At 47.7% G+C, this 24576-nt stretch overlaps 1 protein-coding gene across 1 annotated transcript in view; it reads left to right on the plus strand.

The window, feature by feature from the left end:
* The window catches only part of LOC126428366 (glutamate-rich protein 2), a 294147-nt gene that overhangs the window by 101316 nt on the left and 168255 nt on the right, over positions 1–24576 (plus strand). The window contains exon 2 of the mRNA XM_050090296.1: positions 4241–4431. Coding sequence (XP_049946253.1) covers positions 4243–4431 — 189 coding nt within the window. The 5' untranslated portion in view covers positions 4241–4242. The remainder of the gene's footprint in view (positions 1–4240; positions 4432–24576) is intronic.

The following is a 24576-nucleotide window of genomic DNA, read 5'->3' on the forward strand; positions in this document are numbered from 1 at the left end:
CCTTAAATTACTGCCACAGGTCCTACGGAAGCGCACGAGAATGTCTCCCACAGCATAATTCAGCTCCCATCAGCCTGTGTTCGTGGCGCGCTGCACGTTTCAAGCCGTCGCTTACCTCGATGACGGCGTCCGCGGAGACCACCGTTGACCTAGGGAATGCAAAACTGTGATTCACTCGAAGAGCTGAAACCTTCCCATTGATCGACAGTCGAATCTACATCTACATCTACATGACTACTCTGCAATTCACATTTAAGTGCTTGGCAGAGGGTTCATCGAACCACAATCATACTATCTCTCTACCATTCCACTCCCGAACAGCCCGCGGGAAAAACGAACACCTAAACCTTTCTGTTCGAGCTCTGATCTCTCATTTTATTTTGATGATCATTCCTACCTATGTAGGTTGGGCTCAACAAAATATTTTCGCATTCGGAAGAGAAAGTTGGTGACTGAAATTTCGTAAATAGATCTCGCCGCGACGAAAAACGTCTTTGCTTTAATGACTTCCATCCCAATTCGCTTATCTTATCTGCCACACTCTCTCCCCTTTTACCTGATAATACAAAACGAGCTGCCCTTTTTTGCACCCTTTCCATGTCCTCCGTCAATCCCACCTGGTAAGGATCCCACACCGCGCAGCAATATTCTAACAGAGGACGAACGAGTGTAGTGTAAGCTGTCTCTTTAGTGGACTTGTTGCATCTTCTAAGTGTCCTGCCAATGAAACGCAACCTTTGGCTCGCCTTCCCCACAATATTATCTATGTGGTCTTTCTAACTGAAGTTGTTCGTAATTTTAACACCCATGTACTTAGTTGAATTGACAACCTTGAGAATTGTACTATTTATCGAGTAATCGAATTCCAACGGATTTCTTTTGGAACTCATGTGGGTCACCTCACACTTTTCGTTATTTAGCGTCAACTGCCACCTACCACACTATACAGAAATTTTTTCTAAATCGCTTTGCAACTGATATGGTCTTCGGATAATCTTACTAGACGGTAAATTACAGCATCATCTGCGAACAACCTAAGAGAACTGCTCAGATTGTCACCCAGGTCATTCATATAGATCAGGAACAGCAGAGGTCCCAGGACGCTTCCCTGGGGAACACCTGATATCACTTCAGTTTTACTCGAAGATTTGCCGTCTGTTACTACGAACTGCGACCTTCCTGGCAGGAAATCACGAATCCAGTCGCACAACTGAGACGATACCCCATAGGCCCGCAGCTTGATTAGAAGTCGCTTGTGAGGAACGGTGTCAAAAGCTTTCCGGAAATCTAGAAATACGGAATCAACTTGAGATCCCTTGTCAGTAGCGGCCATTACTTCGTGCGAATAAAGAGCTAGCTGCGTTGCACAAGAACGATGTTTTCTGAAACCATGCTGATTACGTATCAATAGATCGTTCCCTTCGTGGTGATTCATAATGTTTGAATACAGTATCTGCTCCAAAACCCTACTGCAAACCGACGTCAATGATATAGGTCTGTAGTTCGATGGATTACTCCTACTACCCTTCTTAAACACTGGTGCGACCTGCGCAATTTTCCAATCTGTAGGTACAGATCTATCGGTGAGCGAGCGGTTGTATATGATTGCTAAGTAGGGAGCTACTGTATCAGCGTAATCTGAAAGGAACCTAATCGGTATACAATCTGGACCTGAAGACTTGCCCGTATCAAGCGATTTGTGTTGCTTCGCAACCCCTAAGGTATCTACTTCTAAGAAACTCATGCTAGCAGCTGTTCGTGTTTCAAATTCTGGAATATTCCATTCGTCTTCCCTGGTGAAGGAATTTCGGAAAACTGCGTTCAATAACTCCGCTTTAGCGGCACAGTCGTCGGTAACAGTACCATCGGCACTGCGCAGCGACGGTATTGACTGCGTCTTGCCGCTTGTGTACTTTACATACGACCAGAATTTCTTCGGGTTATCTACCAAATTTCGAGACAATGTTTCGTTGTGGAACCTATTAAAGGCATCTCGCATTGAAGTCCGTGCCAAATTTTGCGCCTCTGTAAATTTTAGCCAATCTTCGGGATTTTGCGTTCTTCTGAACTTTGCATGCTTTTTCCGTTGCCTCTGCAACAGCGTTCGGACCTGTTTTGTGTACCATGGGGGATCAGTTCCATCTCTTACCAGTTTATGAGGTATGAATCTCTCAATGGCTGTTGCTACTACATCTTTGAATTTGAGCCACATCTCGTCTACATTTGCATAGTCAGTTCGGACGGAATGGAGATTGTCTCTTAGGAAGGCTTCTAGTGACACTTTATCCGCTTTTTTAAATAAAATTATTTTGCGTTTGTTTCTGATGGATTTGGAAGAAACGGTATTGAGCCTAGCTACAACGACCTTGTGATCACTAATCCCTGTATCAGTAATGATGCTCTTTATTAGCTCTGGATTGTTTGTGGCTAAGAGGTCAAGTGTGTTTTCGCAACCATTTACAATTCGCATGGGTTCGTGGACTAACTGCTCGAAATAATTTTCGGAGAAAGCATTTAGGACAATCTCGGAAGATGTTTTCTGCCTACCACCGATTTTGAACAAGTATTTTTGCCAACATATCGAGGGAAGGTTGAAGTCCCCACAAACTATAACCTTATGAGTGGAGTATTTATTTGTTACGAGACTGAAATTTTCTCTGAACTGTTCAGCAACTATATAATCGGAGTCTGGGGGTCGGTAAAAGGAGCCAATTATTAACTTAGTTCGGCTGTTAAGTATAACCTCCACCCATACCAATTCGCACGGAGTATCTACTTCGACTTCACTACAAGATAAACCACTACTGACAGACACAAACACTCCACCACCAATTCTGCCTAATCTATCTTTCCTGAACACCGTCTGAGACTTCGTAAAAATTTCTGCAGTATTTCAGGCATTAGCCAGCTTTCTGTACCTATAACGATTTCAGCTTCTGTGCTTTCTATTAGCGCTTGAAGCTCAGGGACTTTCCCGGCACAACTACAACAATTTACAACTACAATTCCGACTGTTCCTTGATCCAAGCACGTCCTGTATTTGCCATGCACCCTTTGAGATTGCAGCCCACCCCGTACTTTCCCGAGGCCTTCTAACCTAAAAAACCGCTCAGTCCACGCCACACAGCCTCCGCTACCCGTGTAGCCGCCAGCTGAGTGTAGTGAACTCCTGACCTATTCAACGGAACCCGAAACCCCACCACCCTATGGCGCAAGTCAAGGAATCTGCAGCCAACACGGTCGCAAAACCGTCTGAGCCTCTGATTCAGACCCTCCACCCAGCTCTGCACCAAAGGTCCGCAGTCGGTTCTGTCAACGATGCTGCAGATGGTGAGCTCTGCCTTCATCTCGTAAGCAAGACCGGCAGCCTTCACCAAGTCAGATATCCGCTGGAATCCAGAGATAATTTCCTCAGATCCAAAGCGACACACGTCATTAGTGCCGACATGTGCCACCACCAGCGGCTGGCTGCACCCGATGGTCCCGTGAACACTGCAATCCTAATTGCCGATGTCCTTGTGTCAGCATGTGAACACGCAAGCGTGGCCTGCTGCGGAGCTCCATGTTCGACAATATACGACGAACGGTGTGCTCCAAAACACTTGTGCTCTTCGGCAGAGATGCCACAGATCACCATCTATTCCTACTTTACAGATCAGACAAGCCTCCGAACCCCACGTTCTGTGAAGAGTCGTGGACGTCCAACCACTTAGCGCCTAATGGTAGTTTCTCTGTCGTCCTCTCTCTTTCTGTAGAGGCCCGTGACAGTAGCACGTGGGCATTCGACCAGCTTGGCCGTTTCTGAGATACTCGTTCACAGGCTGTGCGTTATAACAACTTGCCCTTTATCACAGTCGCTTATCTCAGTGGATTTCCTCATTTGCAGCCCTTGTCTTCGCTAGGGGGACCCCCATCTGTGTCTGCTCTGATTGCACACTTTGGTTGCCGCATGATGTGCCCGCAACGCCACCAGGCGGCATCCAACGTCGCGATGGGCAGTGGTCGTAATGTTTTGGCTTACCAGCGTATACCACATGTGACATTCCGTTTTACATCTCTTTCATACTCGATGACACCTCAGAAGTGCATGCAGTACCCAACAACGTGGTCCCGCGTTCGATTTTCCCCGCTGCCACTGTCTCCATTAAACTGGCATCTACTTGGGTTCAGCAGGTTAAGTTTAATTAACAGTGATGTGGTCGGCGGGGGCTGAGTGTGTGTTTCCGCTGTGTGCCGGCAGTGATGGACGCGAAGAGCGGCTCGCCGCCCCCGGCGGTGGGCGGCAGCGGCAGCGTCGCCCCCGTGGCTGTCCAGACCCAAGGCCTGGAGCTGGAACTGCAGCTGGAGAAGTCGGCCAGCGCGGAGGACCTCAGCGAGTACACCGACGCCGACGAGTCCGTCTCCTCGGCGCCTACGGAGTTCCTCGCAGAGGTGAGCCACGACAACCGCATCTCTATAACTGCACGACTATGGCGTGTGTTTTGTTGTTACTTGTGTATAACCTTCCCCCAGCAAATTTTAACACTGTGTAGACGGCACCTGCCTCATTGGTACTGAAACTGCAGTCGATATGGGGTCACAGTTGAATCCTAATGCGTTGGAAAAGATCGGAATGTTCTGCAAGCTGTGCAGACCTGCCACCTTTACCCCCGAGTACACAGCCGGAAAGCAATTAGTACACCTCGAAAGACGACGTCCATTTTGATCCAATGGGGGATAGCAGATGTACTGGTAATACACACATCAAAAAAAGTTCTGCATCACCTCGGATCCCAGAGTTTCTGAACCTGTACGGAAAATTGGGATACATATCAACATAAACATCATTTCTGCCACTTCTATTGCTCATGTAAAACACACATCGCATGTTGTACCACCATGAAGCGAGACCTTCAAGGTGGTCCAGATTGCTGTACACACCGGTACATCTAATACCCAGTAGCACGTCCTCTTGCATTGATGCATGCCTGCATTCGTCGTGGCATACTATCCACAAATTCGTCAAGGCACTATTGGTCCAGATTGTCCCACCACTCCTCAACGGCGATTCGGCGTAGATCTCTCAGAGTGGTTGGTGGGTCATGTCGTTCATAAACAGCCCTTTTCAATCTATCCTAGGCGTGTTCGTCAGGGTTCATGGGAGAAGAACATTCTGGCCACTAGTCGAGCGATGTCGTTATCCTGAAAGAAGTCATACAGAAGATATGCACGATCGTGCCGGAAATTGTCGTCCATGAAGAGGAATGCCAGGCCAATATGCTGCCGATATGGCTGCACTATCGGTCAGAGGATGGTATTCACGTATCGTACAGCCATTACGGCGCCTCCCATGAGCACCAGCGGCGTATGTCGGCCCCATATAATGCCACCTCAAAACAGCAGGGAACCTCCACCTTTCTGCACTCGCTGGACAGTGTGTAAGGCGCTCATCCTGACCGGGTTGCCTCCAAACACGTCTCTGACGATTCTGTGGTTGAAGGCATATGCGACACTCATCGGTGAAGAGAACGTGATGCCAATCCTGAGCGGTCCATTCGGCATGTTGTTGGGCCCATCTGTACCGCGCTGCATGGTGTCGTGCTTGAGAAGATGGACCTCACCATGGACGTCGGGAGTGAAGTTGCGCATCATGCAGCCTACTGCGCGCAGTTTGAGTCGTAATACGACATCCTGTGGCTGCACGAAAAGCATTATTCAACATGGTGGCGTTGCTGTCAGGGTTTCTCAGAGCCATAATCCGTAGGTAGCGGTCATCCACTGCAGCAGTCGCCCTTGGGCGGCCTGAGCGAGGGATGTCATCGACAGTTCCTGTCTCTCTGTATCTCCTCCCTGTCCGAACAACATCGCTTTGGTTCACTCCAAGACGCGCCGTTCAAAGTCTACGTGCGCTGTACACCGCCCATTCTTTAGTGCAGCTTGTCCAAGAAAAATGTCGCTCGGACAGTTTTGGTGGAGCCAGTGTGATGTCTCTGTGGGTCCCTGGTCATGTCGGCCTGCCGGGACACGAGGCTGCTGACGCTCCTACCTCAGCCCGTGAGTACCCGTATTCCCTGCGATGATCTCTGTTTTGCCGTCTGTCAGGAGGTGATGTCCCTTTGGCATCGCCATTGGTCCTCCCTTCACGGGAATAAGCTCCCCCTTATTAAGCCTCTCCCAGCGGCTTGGAGGACCTCCTCTCGACCCTCCTGCAGTGAGAAGGTCATTTGCACTAGGTACGTACTGGACAGTGCCTTTTAAGCATCGTCATTTGATAAGTGGCGCTCCCCCACCACTTCGTACACAATCCGCCCAAGTTTTAAGTGTACGTCACTTCCTAACGGAATTTCCATTTTTTAACCGTTTGCGTTCCCGCTTGGGTTTGTCGTCTGAATTTTCGGCAGTTTTAGTAAATGACGCGAGGGCTGTCGATCGCGTTTTACTTTTTACATTTGGACCTCCGTTTCTGTATGGTGTCTTTTTTAGCCCTTATTCCACGTGCCTGTACCGAGCGAGGTGGCGCAGTGGTTAGGACACTGGACTCGCATTCGGGAGGACGACGGTTCAAATCCGCGTGCGGCCATCCTGATTTAGATATTCTGTGATTTCCCTAAAATCGCTTAGGGCAAATGCCGGGATGGTTCCCTTGAAAGGGCACGGCCGATTTCCTTCCCCATCCTTCTGTAATCCCAACTTGTGCTCCGTCACTAAGGACCTCGTTGTCGGACATTAAACACTAATCTCATCCTCCTCCTCATCCACATCCCTGTTTTTAGCTGTCGCTTGGGACTGACGTATAGTCGTTTTTTTCAACTCCTCTGTGTCTTCGTGTTTTGACTTTGCCGCATATGATCCCTCTAGTACCTCCCGCGTGGTTAGCACACTGGACTCGCATTCGGGAGGACGACGGTTCAATCCCGTCTCCGGCCATCCTTATTTATGTTTTCCGTGATTTCCCTAAATCGCTTCAGGCAAATGCCGGGATGGTTCCTTTGAAAGGGCACGGCCGATTTCCTTCCCCATCCTTCCCTAACCCGAGCTTGCGCTCCGTCTCTAATGACCTCGTTGTCGACGGGACGTTAAACACTAATATCCTCCTCCTCCTAGTACCTCCCGCCGCGGAAGTCGAACACGCGCCAGAACAAGTGGACGTGGCCAGCCCATAGAGGGCTCCGCGTCCGCGGCGGCTATTCCGCGCAGCTAGGGCGCCACCGCTACGCCACGTGCAGACAGCGGCCAATAGCCGCTCCCTCCGGTTTCGTATATAGGGACCCGCTCTGCCCTAGTCCAAGCAGTCTGGTACTCGCTCTGGATTGCGTCTCTATCTCGGCGGTACTGCGTTCTGGTCGTTGCTCGTTGTTGACATTTGCCTGGCTCTGGTTCCGAGTGGATTTACTTTTGGGGTTTGGTGTTGTGGTTTCTACAAGCCTCCATTGTTTATCTCTTCCTTGTTGTGTCGGTCATAGTCGGTGGTTGTCGGTCTCTCGTCCGACTCGTCCTTGTTTTTACGCGGTGGTGCGTGCTCCACCGCCGGCGGCTTCCCAGCCTGGCAGCTCTGATCCGCAGCCCAAGGCGTTCCGCGGTTGGTTTTGGTTACTACAACGCCTGTTGTTTTTTTGCGCCCTAAAGCAAAATAAAAACAAACACGCGAAAGGCAGCTCGAAATGTGCACCGCCCCATGGACGCATTTTGGTGGGGGCAGTATTATGCTGCACTCGCATGGGATCTGCGGTAGTAATCGAAGAACGCTGACAGCTGCGAAGCACCTGCACCCCTTCACGCTTCATGCCTTCTCCAGCGGAGGTGTCACTTTTCAGTAGTATAGCTGTTCGTGTCTCGAAGCCAGAACCGTGCTACAGTGATTTGAGGAGCATTATAGTGAACTCACGTTCTTGTCTCATCCACCTAATTCGCCTGATGTAAATCCTATGGAACCGATTTGGGTCGCTACCAGGCGCAACCACTGCGTACACAAATCAGAGAGGCCCATTATTTACACGGATTACAAAATGGTTCAAATGGTACTAAGCACTAACGGACTTAACATGTTGAGGTCATCAGTCCCCTAGACTTAAAACTACTTAAACCTAACTAACCTAAGATAGATGATGCGCAGAATCGGTGACGTATTACATTCCAAAGATGGATCAACAAGTTATTAAGCAGGTGGTCATAATGTTTTGGCTCATCAATGTACGTGTGGAAGCACCAAGCAAAACCTATACTTCCTCAAAAGTTGCAGCGGAGCTTTCAGTAGCCACTGGATCAATGGTCGGAATGTTTTACTGATCTGGCCTTCTAACTTTGGCCAACAAGGTTTTGCTATGCTCGTACTCCGAACAGCAAAAGCTTGGCAAACTGTTGCTATTGTACTTTTCGAGGATGTGTAGCTCTACTCTTCGGTATTATATTCCGTTGGTGAAATTGTAAAGTGGCGTGGTCTCCTGACATTCATTTCTTACATATTCCGTCGTCACAATCGTATTCTGCACATCAAGACGCTTCATTCGAACCCAAACTCGATAAGGTAGAGTCACTTTTGTATGAATTCATGTAAGCGATATCCAAATCTAATAAGTAAATTGCAAGTGCGCACCCAGGTTGAAAAAGTCGAGGCTGGCGTGCACAACATGACGGCCACAGGAATTTTCATTATAAAGAGGCAACCAGCCCGCTGGGAGGCCCATCCCTTCAGAGGGGTGCGTCAACACACACCTACTTCGGCCAGAGCGACCGCCCAGAGGGAGAATAGCTTTTGGCAGAGCGAAGGGATAACGACCCCCGTGTTCGACTTAAAAGCAAATTCCGCTACATTGCGTGGGAGCACCCAGAAGACGCATTTTATGATGAAGCGACTGTGTAGTTATGGAGTTCTCACAGGAGAACAGTATACGCCTAGTGGAGATGCTACATATTTCCGCATTGGTGGACTTAAACGAAATGTCAGTCTCCCATTCAAAAAAGCAACGCTGATTGGTGGAATATTTCTGACGCGAAGAGCCAGAGGAATGAGGGAGGAGAGTGAATGATATATCCTTGTAATTTTTCCAGAAAAAGGGGCCATTACATTGTCGCTCTTGGCGTGTGAACACGTAACGAGACCGAGTGCGCTCGTACGTGTACGCAAAGACCAAGGAACAAAGTCTCTCCTCAGTACTCCACTGGGAGAGCAGCTCTGTCGTTAGCAAATCGGAGTGATACTCTATATTGAGTCGCTCGCGATTAAGCATTGTCCACTGTGTAGGCCGCCACACTTATTGTGCGGTGTGAACACGTGCAGAGTACTAGTTAAACGCCTGTGAGCGAATATTGAGTGGCATCACGGTGAATTGGTTTTCTGACCGGTGTACCACGACAACAGTTACACTAGGGGCAGATAGGAGTCCTTGACTTCATCAAGGCATAGGTAGAGTTTGATTGGCAAAGGTCAATCCAGATAGAAGGAGATGGTTATGTTATTTGTCAGCAGCGAGCGACACAGGCAGCAGTCAAATGGCTCAAATGGCTCTGAGCACTATGGGACTTAACATCTGAGGTCATCAGTCTCCTAGAACTTAGAACTACCTAAACCTAACTACCCCAAGGACGTCACGCACATCCACGCCTGAGGCAGGATTCGAACCTGCGACCGTAGCGGTCTCGCAGCTCCAGACTGAAGCACCTAGAACTGCACGGCCACACCAGCCGGCACAGGCAGTAGTCGTCGAAGCTCACGGTATTGTGCGCTACAGTGTATGCGAGCCCCATCTGTCCTCCATAACAGTACACTCCATTACATTTGTCACACGACAGCCTTGACAGTACCTAGAGAAGTTATTCAACCTGTGTAGGTGCAGCTCTCAGCCACTTTGCCGAGTAAATAACATCCTTAAAGAAAAAGGAGAAAGGAACCTTTCCATACTCTGTAAAATAATAGCATTTCTATCCATAAGAAGCAATCTACTGTTCTGAAAAAAGCCCAGAAATTTATTATTTTATAAGAAAAAGTTACACTTGATTTCTCAGAATTTTTTGCAATAAATAATATTTTTCGTTCGTTTAATGTTCTTCTTACACTAACTAGCAATACTCCAGTACCCAAATATTCCACTAGTTACGTAAGGATATAGAATATTTTTGTGTCTTTTCCTTACAGTGGACAACTCCAGAAGATATTAGTTGCTGAATGTTTTTCAAGCAGTTCTTATTGGTACATTAGGATCGTCTGTCTGACTTCTGTAGTAGTGTGAGGTGGAAATTGTTTCTTGTGGGAGCCAAAGGGTGCTTGTTGGATCAATCCATTGCACAACTTGACAAAACCCACACACTGACAAAAAGGTTCGCCTTATCAGTCTCAGGCTGGAGACCACCCCAGGGGGCATCATGAGGAAAAAGAAAACTGGCGTTCTACGAGTTGGAGAGAGACTGTTAAGTGCCTTAATCACGGCAGTCAGCTGCTGTCCAGGTTGTGTGTCATATGGTCCATTGAGGAACTGCAGCGCCGTGCCGGTGTGGGCCAGGTACGAGTCCCCAAATGTCCACTGAATGCAGTTCTGTCCTCAGTGTTCACTCGAAAGCTAGTTGTGACAGACTTGCATTTACTTACAGCAGCAGTTACCTTCTGTTTTCTAACGAGGCACTGACTTTCTGTTGATATTTAGACTAATACCTAATGTACTGCACGAAAATAAGAACCTAGTAATAGATCATGAGACTACAGAGCAATATCACTAACAGCAGTGTGCTGCAGAATCCTTGAATATATTCTCAGTTCGAATACAACGACTTTTCTTGAGACCGGGATCGTATTTCCATTAATCAACACGGTTTTAGAAAGCATCGCCCGTGCGAAACTGAGCTTGCCCTTTACTCACAAGGTATACTGCCGTAGCGTTGTTCTTGGGGGGCGAAAAGAAATAGAATTGTTATTTTTATATTTTTTTCAAAAATGTCGAAAAAGTGAATATTTTGGTGGGCCACTTGACAACACAATCAGGGATTGATTACACAATTATAAGAACATACGTTGAGCATTAAATACCTGGTTGAATTATTTTGAACAAGAGCAGCAGATTGATTTATTTGAGATCGTTCGGAAGAAACGTTATCATTTCTGTGCATTTTTATAGTCGCGATGTAGTCATACCCGGAACAACACTAAGGGACCGGAAGATTTATAGACTTTAAAAGAAATACAACACTACACAATTTACAAAAAAAAAAAGAGTTGATTCAGAAATAATAGGAAAACCATAATGTTCCTTCTGCCTCATGCCGCGTTCGGCCCATCAGCGTGTTCGTAATTTCTGGTGATGAACTAACACAAAATAATTATCATTAAAGTAAATGAGATGGAAATTATCAAGGTTAATTTACTAAAATAAGCACACTTATCTTTAACACACGTTTTTTAATGCTACGTGCCTTTTCATATTAAATTACAATAGATGACCATTGTGGTTAAAAATGGTTCAAATGGCTCTGAGCACTATGGGACTTAACATGTGAGGTCATCAGTCCCCGAGAACTTAGAACTACTTAAACCTAACTAACCTAAGGACATCACACACATCCATGCCCGAGGCACGATTCGAACCTGCAACCGTAGCTGTCTCGCGGTTCCAGACTGTAGCGCCTAGAACCGCACGGCCACCCCGGTCGGCCATTGTGGTTAAATTCTTTATACGTAACAGCCAAAATGTCCTCTTGATTCTGTCTGTTCGTTATCAGTTACAAGAAACTACATGTTTTCTAATTCGAAAAATAACAATTAGCATATTCACTCAATATTTTCACATAAAATATAAAATACCGATGCGGAACGCAGCAAGTCCGCGTCCTCCTTTCATGGAATACAAGCAGTAAAAGGTGAGGCGCCAAATGCCTCATTTGTCTTGATACAACAGAATTCTTTTTTATATAATTAATCGATACATGTACATAGAGATTTACAGGCACCGCGCAAGAACGGCAAAGATAAAGAATAATAGATTCTGTCGCTGCTATGCGATGGTTCATTTCATTTACTTTATAATTGTTCGATAACTTTAGGCCATGAGGCGTTTACTATTGAGCGTATATTACTGTTTGTGAGGCGAAAATGACTAATATTACACTGCGAAATATGGTTTAAGGAAAAGAGACATATCCCACATTTCTAGATTTCTGTGAATCATCTGCCACGGTGCCCCACTGAAGGCTGTTAGGGAAGGTACAAGCGCACGGAATAGGTTCACAGATATGTGAGCGGCTCTAAGGCTTCTCAGGTAACTGAACCCAGTATGTTGTCGTTGGTGGAGAGTGATCATCAGAGACAGGGGTATCGACAGGTATGCTCCATGGAAGTGTGACAGGACCGCTGTTGCTATCTATAAACGTAAATGATTTGGTGGATAGGGTGGGCAGCAATCTGTGGTTGTTTGCTGAGAGATTGTAGGACGATGCGAGATGAGTTGGACAACATTTCTAACTGGTACGATGAAGCTAGAAAAATGTAAGTTAATGCGGATGAATAGGAAAAACAAACCCGTAATGTTCGGATACAGCAGTAGTAGTGTCGTGCTTGACACAGTCACGTCGTTTAAATATCTGGGGCTAACGTTGCGAAGTGATGTGTAATGGAACGAGCATGTGACGACTGTAGCAGGAAAGGCGAATGGTCGACTTCGGCTTATTGGGAGAATTTTAAGAAAGAATGGTTCACTTGTAAAGGAGACCACATACAGGACACTGGTGCAATCTATTCTTGAGTATTGCTCGGGCGTTTGAGATCCGTACCAGGTTGGATTAAAGGAAGGCATATAAGCAGTTCAAAGGAGAGGCTGCTAGATCTGTTACTGGTAATTTCAAACAAGACGCAAGTTTTAGGGAGATCCTTCAGGAACTCAAATGGGAATCCCTAGAGGGAGGAAGACGACTGAGACAACTTAGAGAATTGGCATTTGAAACTGACTTCCTCGGTGCCTCCAACGTACACTCATGCTCATAAATTAAGGATAATACTGGTACATGGTGAAACAATGCTCTGGTGGGCGGTTTGCGGATTTAAATCACCTCGGGGTATGACCATGCGTTGCATCTGACCTCCGGTCTTCGCACGGTGGCGCTGGAAGCAGTCCACATATGCAGAGGTGTGTTGGTGCATGTCAGAGTACGGTGCAGCAAGTAAGTCTGCAGACGTTTTCAGACGTGCTGATTGTGACTGTGTGTTGAAAATGGTTCAAAGAACACACACTGATGACGGTATGAGGGGTAGACTACTAGGGCGACTGGAGGCTGGTCAAACACAGCAGGTCGTAGCACGGGCCCTCCGTGTGCCACAAAGTGTGATCTCAAGATCATGGCAACGTTTCCAGCAGACAGGAAACGTGTCCATGCGCTGCTGTACAGGACGTCCACAGTGTACGACACCACAAGAACACCGATATCTCACCATCAGTGGCCGCAGGCAGCCACGGAATGGAATACTGCAGGTAGCCTTGCTCGGGACCTTATTGCAGCCAGTGGAACAGTTGTCTCCAGACACACAGTCTACAGACGAGTGAACACACATGGTTTGAAACTTCCTGGCGGATTAAAACTGTGTGCCCGACCGAGACTCGAACTCGGGACCTTTGCCTTTCGCGGGCAAGTGCTCTACCATCTGAGCTACCGAAGGACGACTCACGCCCGGTCCTCACAGCTTTACTTCTGCCAGTATCTCCTCTCCTACCTCAGATGGTAGAGCACTTGCCCGCGAAAGGCAAAGGTCCCGAGTTCGAGTCTCGGTCGGGCACACAGTTTTAATCTGCCAGGAAGTTTCATATCAGCGCACACTCCGCTGCAGAGTGAAAATCTCATTCTCAACACTTGGTTTATTCGCCCGGAGACCTGCAAGATGCATTCCACTCACCCCTGGTCACAGAGGAGCCTGTAAAGTCTGGTGTCAAGAACACAACACATGGTCATTGGAACAATGGTCCCAGGTTACGTTGACGGACCAGTCCAGGTATAGTCTGAACAGTAATTCTCGCTGGGTTTTCATCTGGCGTGAACCAGGAACAGACACCAACCTCTTAATGTCCTTGAAAGAGACCTGTATGGAGGTCGTGGTTTGATGGTGTGGGGTGGTATTATGATTGGTGCACGTACACCCCTGCATGTCTTTGACAGAGGAACTGTAACAGGTTAGGTGTAGCGGGACGTCATTTTGCACCAGTATGTTCGGCCTTTTCAGGAGCGCAGTGGGTCCCACCTTCTTCCTGATGGATAACGCACGGCCCCACCGAGCTGCCGTCCTGGAGGAGTACCTTGCAGCAGAAGATATCAGGCGAATGGAGTGGCCTGCCTGTTCTCCAGACCTAAACCCCATTGAGCACGTCTGGGATGCTCTCGGTCGACGTATCGCTGCACGTCTTCAAACCCCTACGACACTTCAGGAGCTCTGACAGGCACTGGTGCAAGAATGGGAGGCTATACCCCAGCAGCTGCTCGACCACCTGATCCAGAGTATGCCAACCCGTTGTGCGGCCTGTGTACGTGTGCATGGTGATCATATCCCATATTGATGTCGGGGTACATGCGCAGGAAACAGTGGCATTTTGCAGCACATGTGTTTCGAGACGGTTTTCTCAACTTATCGGCAATACCGTGGACTTACAGATCTGTGTCGTGTGTGTTCCCTATGTGGCTATGTTATTAGCGCCAGTTTTGTGTAGTGACACGTTGTGTGGAACCGCATTCTGCAATTATGCTTAATTTATGAGCTCGAGTGTACATTGCACATAAGGACCATGAAGATAAGATACGAGAAATTAGGGCTCGTACAGAAGCATTTAGACAGTCGTTTTTCTCTCGTTCTGTTTGCGAGTGGAATAGGAAAGGAAATGACTAGTAGTGGTACGGGCTGCCCTCGCGCCATAAGCAGGATTGCGGAGTTGAGTTGCAGATGTAGATGTAGATCTATCCAATACTCTCGCTGCAGTCTGACTGAGAACTGCTGCCCCTGCCCGTGTCTTTGTACTGGCTGCAGTAGATCTCGTAGTGGGGCACACGTAACAGATCCGCGGTGTTTGACGTCAGAAAGGGCTCCCCTCTAGCAGCTAGTTACGGCAATGATAAGACGCAGACGTGGCAGGCGAGTGCACTCGTGTTACGCCGCGCGGCCGCACAGAGGAAACGCAGCGCCAGCGCGAAATACTCGGGAGCTGGAAGAGGAGGAGGCGGCGCTGACGGCGGGAGGTAAGCACTAAGGAGCCCGGCCCTCGGCAAGGGCGCGCCAAAGTCGAGGGGCCAGGTGAAAGGCGAGAGGCGCTCCACCGCGTCTCGAGGGCGCTGCCGCCACAAAGGCGGGGGCGGAGGGGCAGCGCGGGGGCGGGGTGAGGCTTTCTTGTGCGTCACGTAGCGCGCCCAGCCAGCACGGCGGGGTCGGGTGCGCCCAGGCGGGCAACCAGTGCATTGCCCTCTCCTGGCAGGGTCGCCACTTTTAATTTTAGGACGCTACCACTCGTTCATGCACTTCCAGTGTATATATTAAACGCCTTTTTCTTGTTACATATTACTTTACAATTGACAGACACATGGTATGTATATATTATAAGAATATTATGTAACATTATGTACACACACACACACACACACACACACACACACACACACACACACACACAATTCACTTCAGGCACAGAAATAACAATTTTCAAATCGTAAACTTGGCTTAAACAATTTATCAGGAAGAACATGATGGCCTGCAGCCCAGACACTCGTCTAGACTGTTGACCCTGCAACTACTGGCGAACTTCTGCCCTCTTCAGGAACCACGTGTATGTCAGGCCTCCCAAAAGATACCCTCTGTCGTGGTTGCACATATGTTACGCAAGCCGCAACACATCATTAAGGTCCATGGTTCATTGAGTTCTGATAAATTTTTCACTGTCGTGCACACATATACAATTACACGTAAAAAGGTTTTTTTATTATCTAGAAGCTCGTTCCATTCTAGTTCCTCAACTATATTCATTGTGTCTAGGAATAACTCAGGTACCATCTTCGATTTGTTGAGTGAGGGTTACAGGACACGATCCGTAAGTTACTAACAAAAAAATGGTTCAAATGGCTCTGAGCACTATGGGACTTAACATCTGAGGTCATTAGTCCCCTAGAACTTACAACTAGTTAAACCTAACTAACCTAAGGACATCACAAACATCCATGCCCGAGGCAGGATTCGAACCTGCGACCGTAGCGGTCTTGCGGTTCCAGACTGCAGCGCCTTTAACTGCATGGCCACTTCGGCCGGCTAGTTACTAACAGTACACTTCGTAATTTAGATAGTGAAGTTGGAGAGTAACTTCTGTGCAAACCGGTAATTATGAATATGAAAGACGCATTGCCTTCGACACTGGTTTCAACAGTGTAACACTTTGAAGACAGTGGAGTCCGACTATAGCAGCACTAACACGGGCATGTAATTATTTATGATGACATTCCTGTCCCAACTGACGTCGTTCCATACATCCCTGCCGTCTAGAAACGCTTCTGCACATTCGTCAAAGGTAAGCGGAGAAGTGGAAGAAGCGCACGTAGCCCTTGCCGTAATAAATGGCGCTGGACTGTCACATCGGACAGTGTGCGACGTGTTACACCGTTGTGGCAGCGCCGAGGGGGGCGTAGACCTGCAGTGCCACTCGGGTGAGGTGTCTGTCTCCTTGGGTGTGGTCTGGCTGGTGTGGTCTCACCCATCTGATCGTATTGTACGGCTTTCCCTGAACGATTCTACACACACTCTGCGAGGTGCCAGGGTGGAAAAGAGTTTGTACCTCTTTAATTCAGACGAATCTTGCTTAAGAACGAGACATGCACTCGACCACTTCCTTATCTACCAGCTAATTAATTATGCGCACAACGGCAACGGAAGGAAATGATGGTGGACCCTGCTAGTTAGTAAAATAAGGTGTGCACACTCACAATAACTTAATAAAAATCGTAATTACTCAAAAAAGAGAAGTTTATCGTAATAAACTGCAGGAAATGGGATTCTGGCTATATCTACGAAATGATATGCGGATTAAAAGTCACAGTGAGATTTATTATATATAAGAATATAAATGCACATGATTGGCGACACACACTGTAGGTTAGAGGATAGGGTATACTGAAATATAATGAGAATAAGGGTTGGCTCGAGAACAAGGGGCTTCTACTCTCTGTGATGCAATAGATTGACGATAATGACTGGAGGTCCTAATGAGTCAAATACTAATCTCCCGACTATATAGCAGTATCTCAATTAGTTGTGAGAGCTCAAATGTGATCACACGGAGAAACATGCAAGGTGGACTTGTAGCAAAGCGAGCGCGCGTGCTGCTGAGGGGTACAGTATAAAATCGATAAGGTCCTACAGTGCCGGAGCCGCAAAATACTGTACCAGTACTGAAATCTGCAGCACGTCGTCGGTATGCAGCGTCCTGATGATGTAGGCGCCAACTTCTGCCGTGGAGCCACTCTATGTCAACCCCTGGCCGCGAAGGCTGTCCGAGAATTCTAAGTTATTCCGAAAACGAGCGACCAAGTCGCAAGACCGTCCAACTCCGAGAAAGATCAGATCCCGAATCTTCTGCCCACGCAACGCAAGAGCGAAGCCAACATTGCTCTACTCCCTACTCTCCTCGAAAAACTGCGAATCAGCATTCAGTGCTGATTCCAAAATTCCCCCACACTGTCTCAGAACATGATTCTCGCCAGTAGCGACCGTTCCCTCCTATTTGGAACAGGGCTTTATGACGTCAACTAGCCTCAGTTTAAGTTGATCAATCATGCCTCTGCTATTCAGCTGAGGGCACTGAACTTGCCATTTGCCTGGCTACGAAAACAACTTGCCTAGACCGCCGACCATCCGGTGCCAGACAGTCGCACCCAGCAGGGGACAATCCACAAGTTTTCTCAGAATCAAGAGGACAATGCAGTCAGTCGGTGCCAGGAATCTTCGTTCCGGACGCGCCGGAACGGTAAACACATAATCTGTGGCGACACTGAGACGTCTCGCAGGTCGTTTCGCCCTGCATACAATAGGCGAAACTAGACCGACGTCAGTCGTTCCGCCAGGCGCTTAAGCCTATTGTACGAACCCCTCAGAATTCAGGGAAGTGCAGCTCCCTACTGGAAACGCAGTGTGCCGCGTCCTCCGATGCTTGCCTCGGACAGGCCACACATGGAACTAAACCAACAAGCATGGGAATCAAGTGACAAGTATTTTTTTGAGCTCTCAGTACAAATACTCTCATTACAATAACGTTATTCGGTCTGTTACCACCGTGCAATGACATATAACATTAATAAAATTGTGACTTCGAGAGTCAGTAGAATTGATTAGTCAGAAGTTTGACGAGAAGACCACTGAACTTTTTAGGCATGTCTTGACTTCCACGTATTTTCTTTTTAATGGAGAATACTACGAACAAACGGAGGGAGTCGCCATGGGTAGCCCACTCTCACCGGTGGTAGCGAATTTGTACATGGAGAACTTCGAGGAGGAAGCCCTGTCGTCATCCCTATGGAAACCTACTTGCTTTTTCCGTTACGTGGACGACACGTTCGTCATCTGGCCACATGGTATGGATAAACTCCTTGACTTCCTTACACATCTAAACTCCATACACCCCAACGTCAAATTCACTATGGAGACTGAAACGGAGGGTAAATTACCTTTCCTTGACGTCTTCGTCAAGAGAAGGGCTGACGGCACCCTAGGTCATGGGGTGTATCGAAAGACAACGCACACTGATCAGTATTTGCACGCAGACAGCTGCCACCACCCTTCACAGAGGAACGGTGTACTTAAAACTCTAGTACATAGGGCGCGCACTATCTCTGACGCAGAGAGTCTACCCCAGGAATTGGAACACCTGAGAACTGTATTTCGAAAAAATGGGTACTCAGAGTGGCAGATTCAACGTGCTCTCCGCCCAACCACTGCAGCACAACTTGTTGAGATGGATGAAGTCACGAGGGAGGAGGTAGGCACTGCATTTATTCCATACACAGGCGAACTCTCGGGGAAAATCGCCCGCATTCTGAAGAAACACCAGGTCGGAACTGTGTTTTGTCCTCCAAATAAAACTAGTGCACTGGTGGGGAGCGCCAAAGATGACCTCGGTTTGAGGAAGGCCGGCGTATACCAGATTCCGTGTCAATGTGGCAAGTCGCATATTGGTCAGACGATGCGTACCGTCGAGGATCGATGCCGTGAACACCAGAGGCACATTCGACAGATGTATCCGAGCAAGTCGGCGGTCGCTGAACATTGTTTGTCGGAAAATCACGCCATGGAGTATGACCGAACGAGGATTCTGGTACAGACGTCGAGATACTGGGACAGCGTTATTAGAGAGGCCATCGAAATTCGCACCAATGACGACCTCATAAACCGTGACTGTGGCTATAATCTTAGCAAGGCTTGGGAACCAGCGATCGGGTTAATCAAGAGTAAATCGAGCAAACGTATAGATGTGACGACCACGGCGGACACAGCCATCACACCGACGTCATCTCAGACGCCGTCGCAATCTGTTCCACCGCGCGACCGTGGTGCGGGGCGCGGACGGCGGAGGGAGCGCGCCGCGGGCGGAGGGTATTTAAATCGGCCGCCGCCGCGACCGAACCCAGTTCCCTCTGAGCATCCATAGCGTACGGATCTCCGTGCCGGCACGTTCACAGGAGCTCAGTCCGTCAGTTCACCTGATGATGGCGACATGTATGATCGCCGAAATATTGTGCCCGTTGGACACTATAGACCGGCAGCACACCCGTGGATATTTTGATTAATAAAATTGATGAAAATGAGAGGAGACATGCAAAAGAGGGCATGAAACCTCTCAACTCGTTGCACTGACGGAACGGTTCTTCCCACAGGAGCAGCAGTTTCCCGGATGGATGCATCACATTCTCGCATGCCAATAATGCACCCTGTTTCAGACCCTCTTATCTGACAGTACGGTTCGCGCATACGTCAGCGAGGCATCCTGCACATTTGCTCAAGTCACACCGATCCACTACCTTCGGTTTACAGCGACAACGAGAGCCGTAGTCACATTTTATAGTAGGTGCTGCTGCGCTGCGATGTCTATGTTGACCTTAAACCCGCGGACCGACATAGTTCAAATGCTAAGCAATTTTGCTGAACATGCTAATGTACATGTCCAAATGATTAATAGACAATCTCATATAAAGATGTGAAACAAATACTAACCTAGAGAGGGGCTGGCCAGTACGTAGCTCAGTACAGCTGATAGGTACACAAAACAGAACAGAAAATTTACGTATCCTAGCTTTCGGAACTTTGTTCCTTCATCAGGGAGGAGAGTGGGGACAAAAGGGGAAGAAGGGAGAGCGGATTCAGTCACTCACAACCCAGGTTATGAAGCAACAGGGGAAAGGTAAGCAGGGAGGGTAGCAAAGATGGAGGCATGGGTGTCAGAGGGAAGCCAAAGACATTCCACTGCAAGTACTGTGCCAGCTTCAAACCGAAGAGGACGCATGCAGAAGTGAAGAGGTATATAGTATAAAGATAAACACAGCTATGTAGGATGAAAAGATGCGTGAATGGCTAAAGAGGAAAGGGAAAGAGGAGAAGAGTGAAGAGTAAATGGGAGTGAGGTTGGTTAACGTAGGTTCAGTCCAGGAGGATGGCGGGATGGAAGGATGTGTTGGAGTGCAAGTTCCCATCTCCGCAGTTCCGACGGACTGGTGTTGGGTGGGAGAAGCCAAATGGCAGGTACGGTGTAGCAGGTCCCTAGAATTATACTGGAGTGCTACTGGGTATTGGACATCTCCTAGGCGGACAGTCTCTCTGTGCCCGTTCATGCGCTCAGCCAGTTTAGTTGTCGTCATACCGATGTAAAAGGCTGTGCAGTACAGGCATGTTAGCTGATAAATGACATGTGTTGTTTCACATGTGGCCCTGCCTTGAATTGTGTATGTTTTACCAGTAGCTGGGCTGAAGAAGGTGGTTGTGGGGGGGGGGGGGGGCGATATGCATGGGGCAGGATTTGTAGCGGGGTCAGTCACAGGGGTAGCAACCGCTGTGTAGAGAAGGTGGTCTGGGAAAATTGTAGGGTTTAACAAGGATGTTACGGAGGTTAGGGGGGCGACGAAAGGCAACTCTGGGTGGTGTGGGGAGAATTTTGTCAAGGGATGATCTCATTTCAGGGGTTGACTTGAGAAAGTCATATCCCTGGCGGAGTAATTTGTTGACGTAGCCGAGACCAGAATAATATTGGGTGTGGTCTGGGTGTACATGTCCTGCCAGTATGAACGTCCGATCCCTAATCGTGCAAGGTACTCTTTTTTTTCAGAACATGACTGTATTTACTACTTTTTATAATAAAGTTGATACAGTATGCTTGAGGCATTGTAGAACACTGAAGAGCCAATGAATCTGGTACACCTGCTTAACACCGCAGAAATGCTGCAACACGACGTGACATGGACTCTACTAACGTCTGAAGTAGTTCAAAATGGCTCTGAGCACTATGGGACTTAACATCTGAGGTCATCAGTCGCCTGGAACTTAGAACTACTTAAACCTAACTAACTTACGGACACCACACACATCCATGCCCGAGGCAGGATTCGAACCTGCGGCCGTAGCGCGTCTGAAGTAGTGCTGGAGGGAACTGAAACCATGAATCCTGCAGGGCTGTCCATAAATCCGTAAGAGTAGGACGGGGTGGAGATCTCTTCTGAACAGCACATTGCAAGGCGTCCCAGATATGCTCAATAATCGTATAGGGAGTTTGGTGGCCAACGAAAGTGTTTAAAGTCAGAAGAGTGTTCCTGGATACACTCTGTAGCAATTCAGGACTAGTGGAGTGTCGCATTGTCCTGCTGGAATTTCCCAAGTCCGTTGGAATGTTCAATGCATATGAATGGATGCAGGCGATCAGACAGGATGCTGACGTGCGTATCACCTGTCAGAGTCGTATCTAGGCGTATCAGGGGTCCCATATCACTCCAATGCACACGCCCCACACCACTACAGAGCCTTCTACAGCTTTAACAGTCCCCTGATGACATGCAGGGGCAATGGATTCGTGAGGCTGTCTCGATACAATTTGAAACGGGATTCGTCCGACTAGGAAACATTTTTCCAGTCATCAACAGACCAATATCGGTACCTATAGACACAAGCGAGGCGTAAAGCTCTGTGTCGTGCAGTCATCGAGAGCACACGAGTGAGCCTTCGGCTCCGAAAGCCCCTATCGATGATGTTTCGTCGAATGGTTCGCACCCTGACACTTGTTGATAACCCACCATTGAAATCTGCAGCATTTTGCGGAATTGTTGCTCTTCTGTAACGTTGAATGATTCTCTTCAGTCTTCGTTGGTCCCGTTGTTGCAGGATCTTTTTCCGGCCGCATCGATGTCGGAGATTTGATGTTTTACGAGATTCCTGGTATTCGCTGCACACTCGTGAAATAGTCGTACGGGAAAAACCCCCATTTCATCGCCACCTCGGAGATGCTGTGTCCCATCGCTCTTGCGCCGACTACAGCACCACGTTCAAAAAATCTTGATAACCTGCCATTGCGGCAGCAGTAACCGATCGAACAACTGCGCCAGACACTTATCTTATACAGGGTGGTCCATTGATAGTGACCGGGCCAAGCATCTCACGAAATAAGCATCAAACGAAAAAACTACAAAGAACGTAACTTTTCTAGCTTGAAGGGGGAAACCAGATGGCGCTACGGTTGGCCCGCTAGATGGCGCTGCCATAGGTCAAACGGATATCAACTGCGTTTTTTAAATAGGAACCCCCATTTTTAATTACATATTCGTGTAGTACGTAAAGAAGTATGAATGTTTTAGTTGGACCACTTTTTTCGCTTTGTGATAGATGGCACTGCAATAGTCACAAACATATGGCTCACAATTTTAGACGAACAGTTGGTAACAGGTAGGTTTTTTAAATTAAAATACCGAACGTAGGTACGATTGAACATTTTATTTCGGTTGTTCCAATGTGACACATGTACCTTTGTGAACTCATCATTTCTGAGAACGCATGCTGTTACAGCGTCATTACCTGAAAATACCACATTAATGCAATAAATGCTCAAAATGATGTCCGTCAACCTCAATGCATTTGGCATTACGTGTAACGACATTCCTCTCAACAGCGAGTAGTTCGCCTTCCGTTATGTTCGCACATGCATTGACAGTGCGCTGACGCATGTTGTGACGTGTTGTCGGTGGATCACGATAGCAAATATCCTTCAACTTTCCCCACAGAAAGAAATCCGGGGAGGTCAGATCCGGTGAACGTGCTTCGACGACCAATCCACCTGTCACGAAATATGCTATTCAATACCGCTTCAACCGCACGTCTGCTATGTGCCGGACATCCATCACGTTGGAAGTACATCGCCATTCTGTCATGCAGTTTTGTAGTAACGTCGGTAGAACATTACGTAGGAAATCAGCATACATTACACCATTTAGATTGTCATCGATAAAATGGGGGCCAAATATCCTTCCTCCTATAATGCCGCACCATACATTAACACGCCAAGGTCGCTGATGTTCCACTTGTCGCAGCCATCGTGGATTTTCCGTTGCCCATTAGTGCATATTATGCTGGTTTACGTTACCGCTGTTGGTGAATGACGCTTCGTCGCTAAATAGAACGCGTGCAAAAAATCTGTCATCGTCCCGTAATTTCTCCTATGCCCAGTGGCAGAACTGTACACGACGTTCAAAGTCGTCGCCATGCAATTCCTGGTGCATAGAAATATGGTACGGGTGCAATCGATGCTGATGTAGCTTTCTCAACACTGACGTTTTCGAGATTCCCAATTCTCGCGCAATTTGTCTGCTACTGATGTGCGGATTAGCCGCGACAGCAGCTAAAACACCTACTTGGGCATCATCATTTGTTGCAGGTCGTGGTTGATGTTTCCCATATGGCGGAACACTTCCTGTTTTCTTAAATAACGTAACTATCAGGCGAACGGGCCGGACACTTGGATGATGTCGTTCAGGATACCGAGCAGGACACATAGCACACGGCTCTTAGGCATTTTGATCACAATAGCCATACATCAACACGATATCGACCTTTTCCGCAATTGGTAAACGGTGCGTTTTAACACGGGTAATGTATCACGAAGCAAATACCATCCGCACTGGCAGAATGTTACGTGATACCAAGTACTTATACGTTTGTGACTATTACAGCGCCATCTATCACAAAGCGAAAAAAGTGGTCCAACTAAAACATTCATATTTCTTTACGTACTACACGAATATGTAATAAAAATGGGGGTTCCTATTTTAAAAAAACGCAGTTGATATCCGTTTAACCTGTGGCAGCGTCATGTAGTGGTCCAACCATAGCGCCATCTGGTTTCCCCCTTCAAGCTAGACGAGTTTCGTTCTTTGTAGTTTTTTCGTTTGATGCTTATTTCGTGAGATATGTGGCCCGGTCACTATAAATGGACCAGCGTGTATAGGAGTTGCCGACCGCAGCGTCGTGTTGTACCTGTTTACATGTCTCTGTATTTGAATACGCATGCCAATACCAGTTTCTTTGGCGCTTCAGTGTTATTACTTTGGTAGGAATCCTGCCTTTATACTGATTTTCTC

The sequence above is a fragment of the Schistocerca serialis genome, chromosome 12, assembly GCF_023864345.2.
Source record: "Schistocerca serialis cubense isolate TAMUIC-IGC-003099 chromosome 12, iqSchSeri2.2, whole genome shotgun sequence".
NCBI classification, from domain to species: Eukaryota; Metazoa; Arthropoda; class Insecta; order Orthoptera; family Acrididae; genus Schistocerca; species Schistocerca serialis.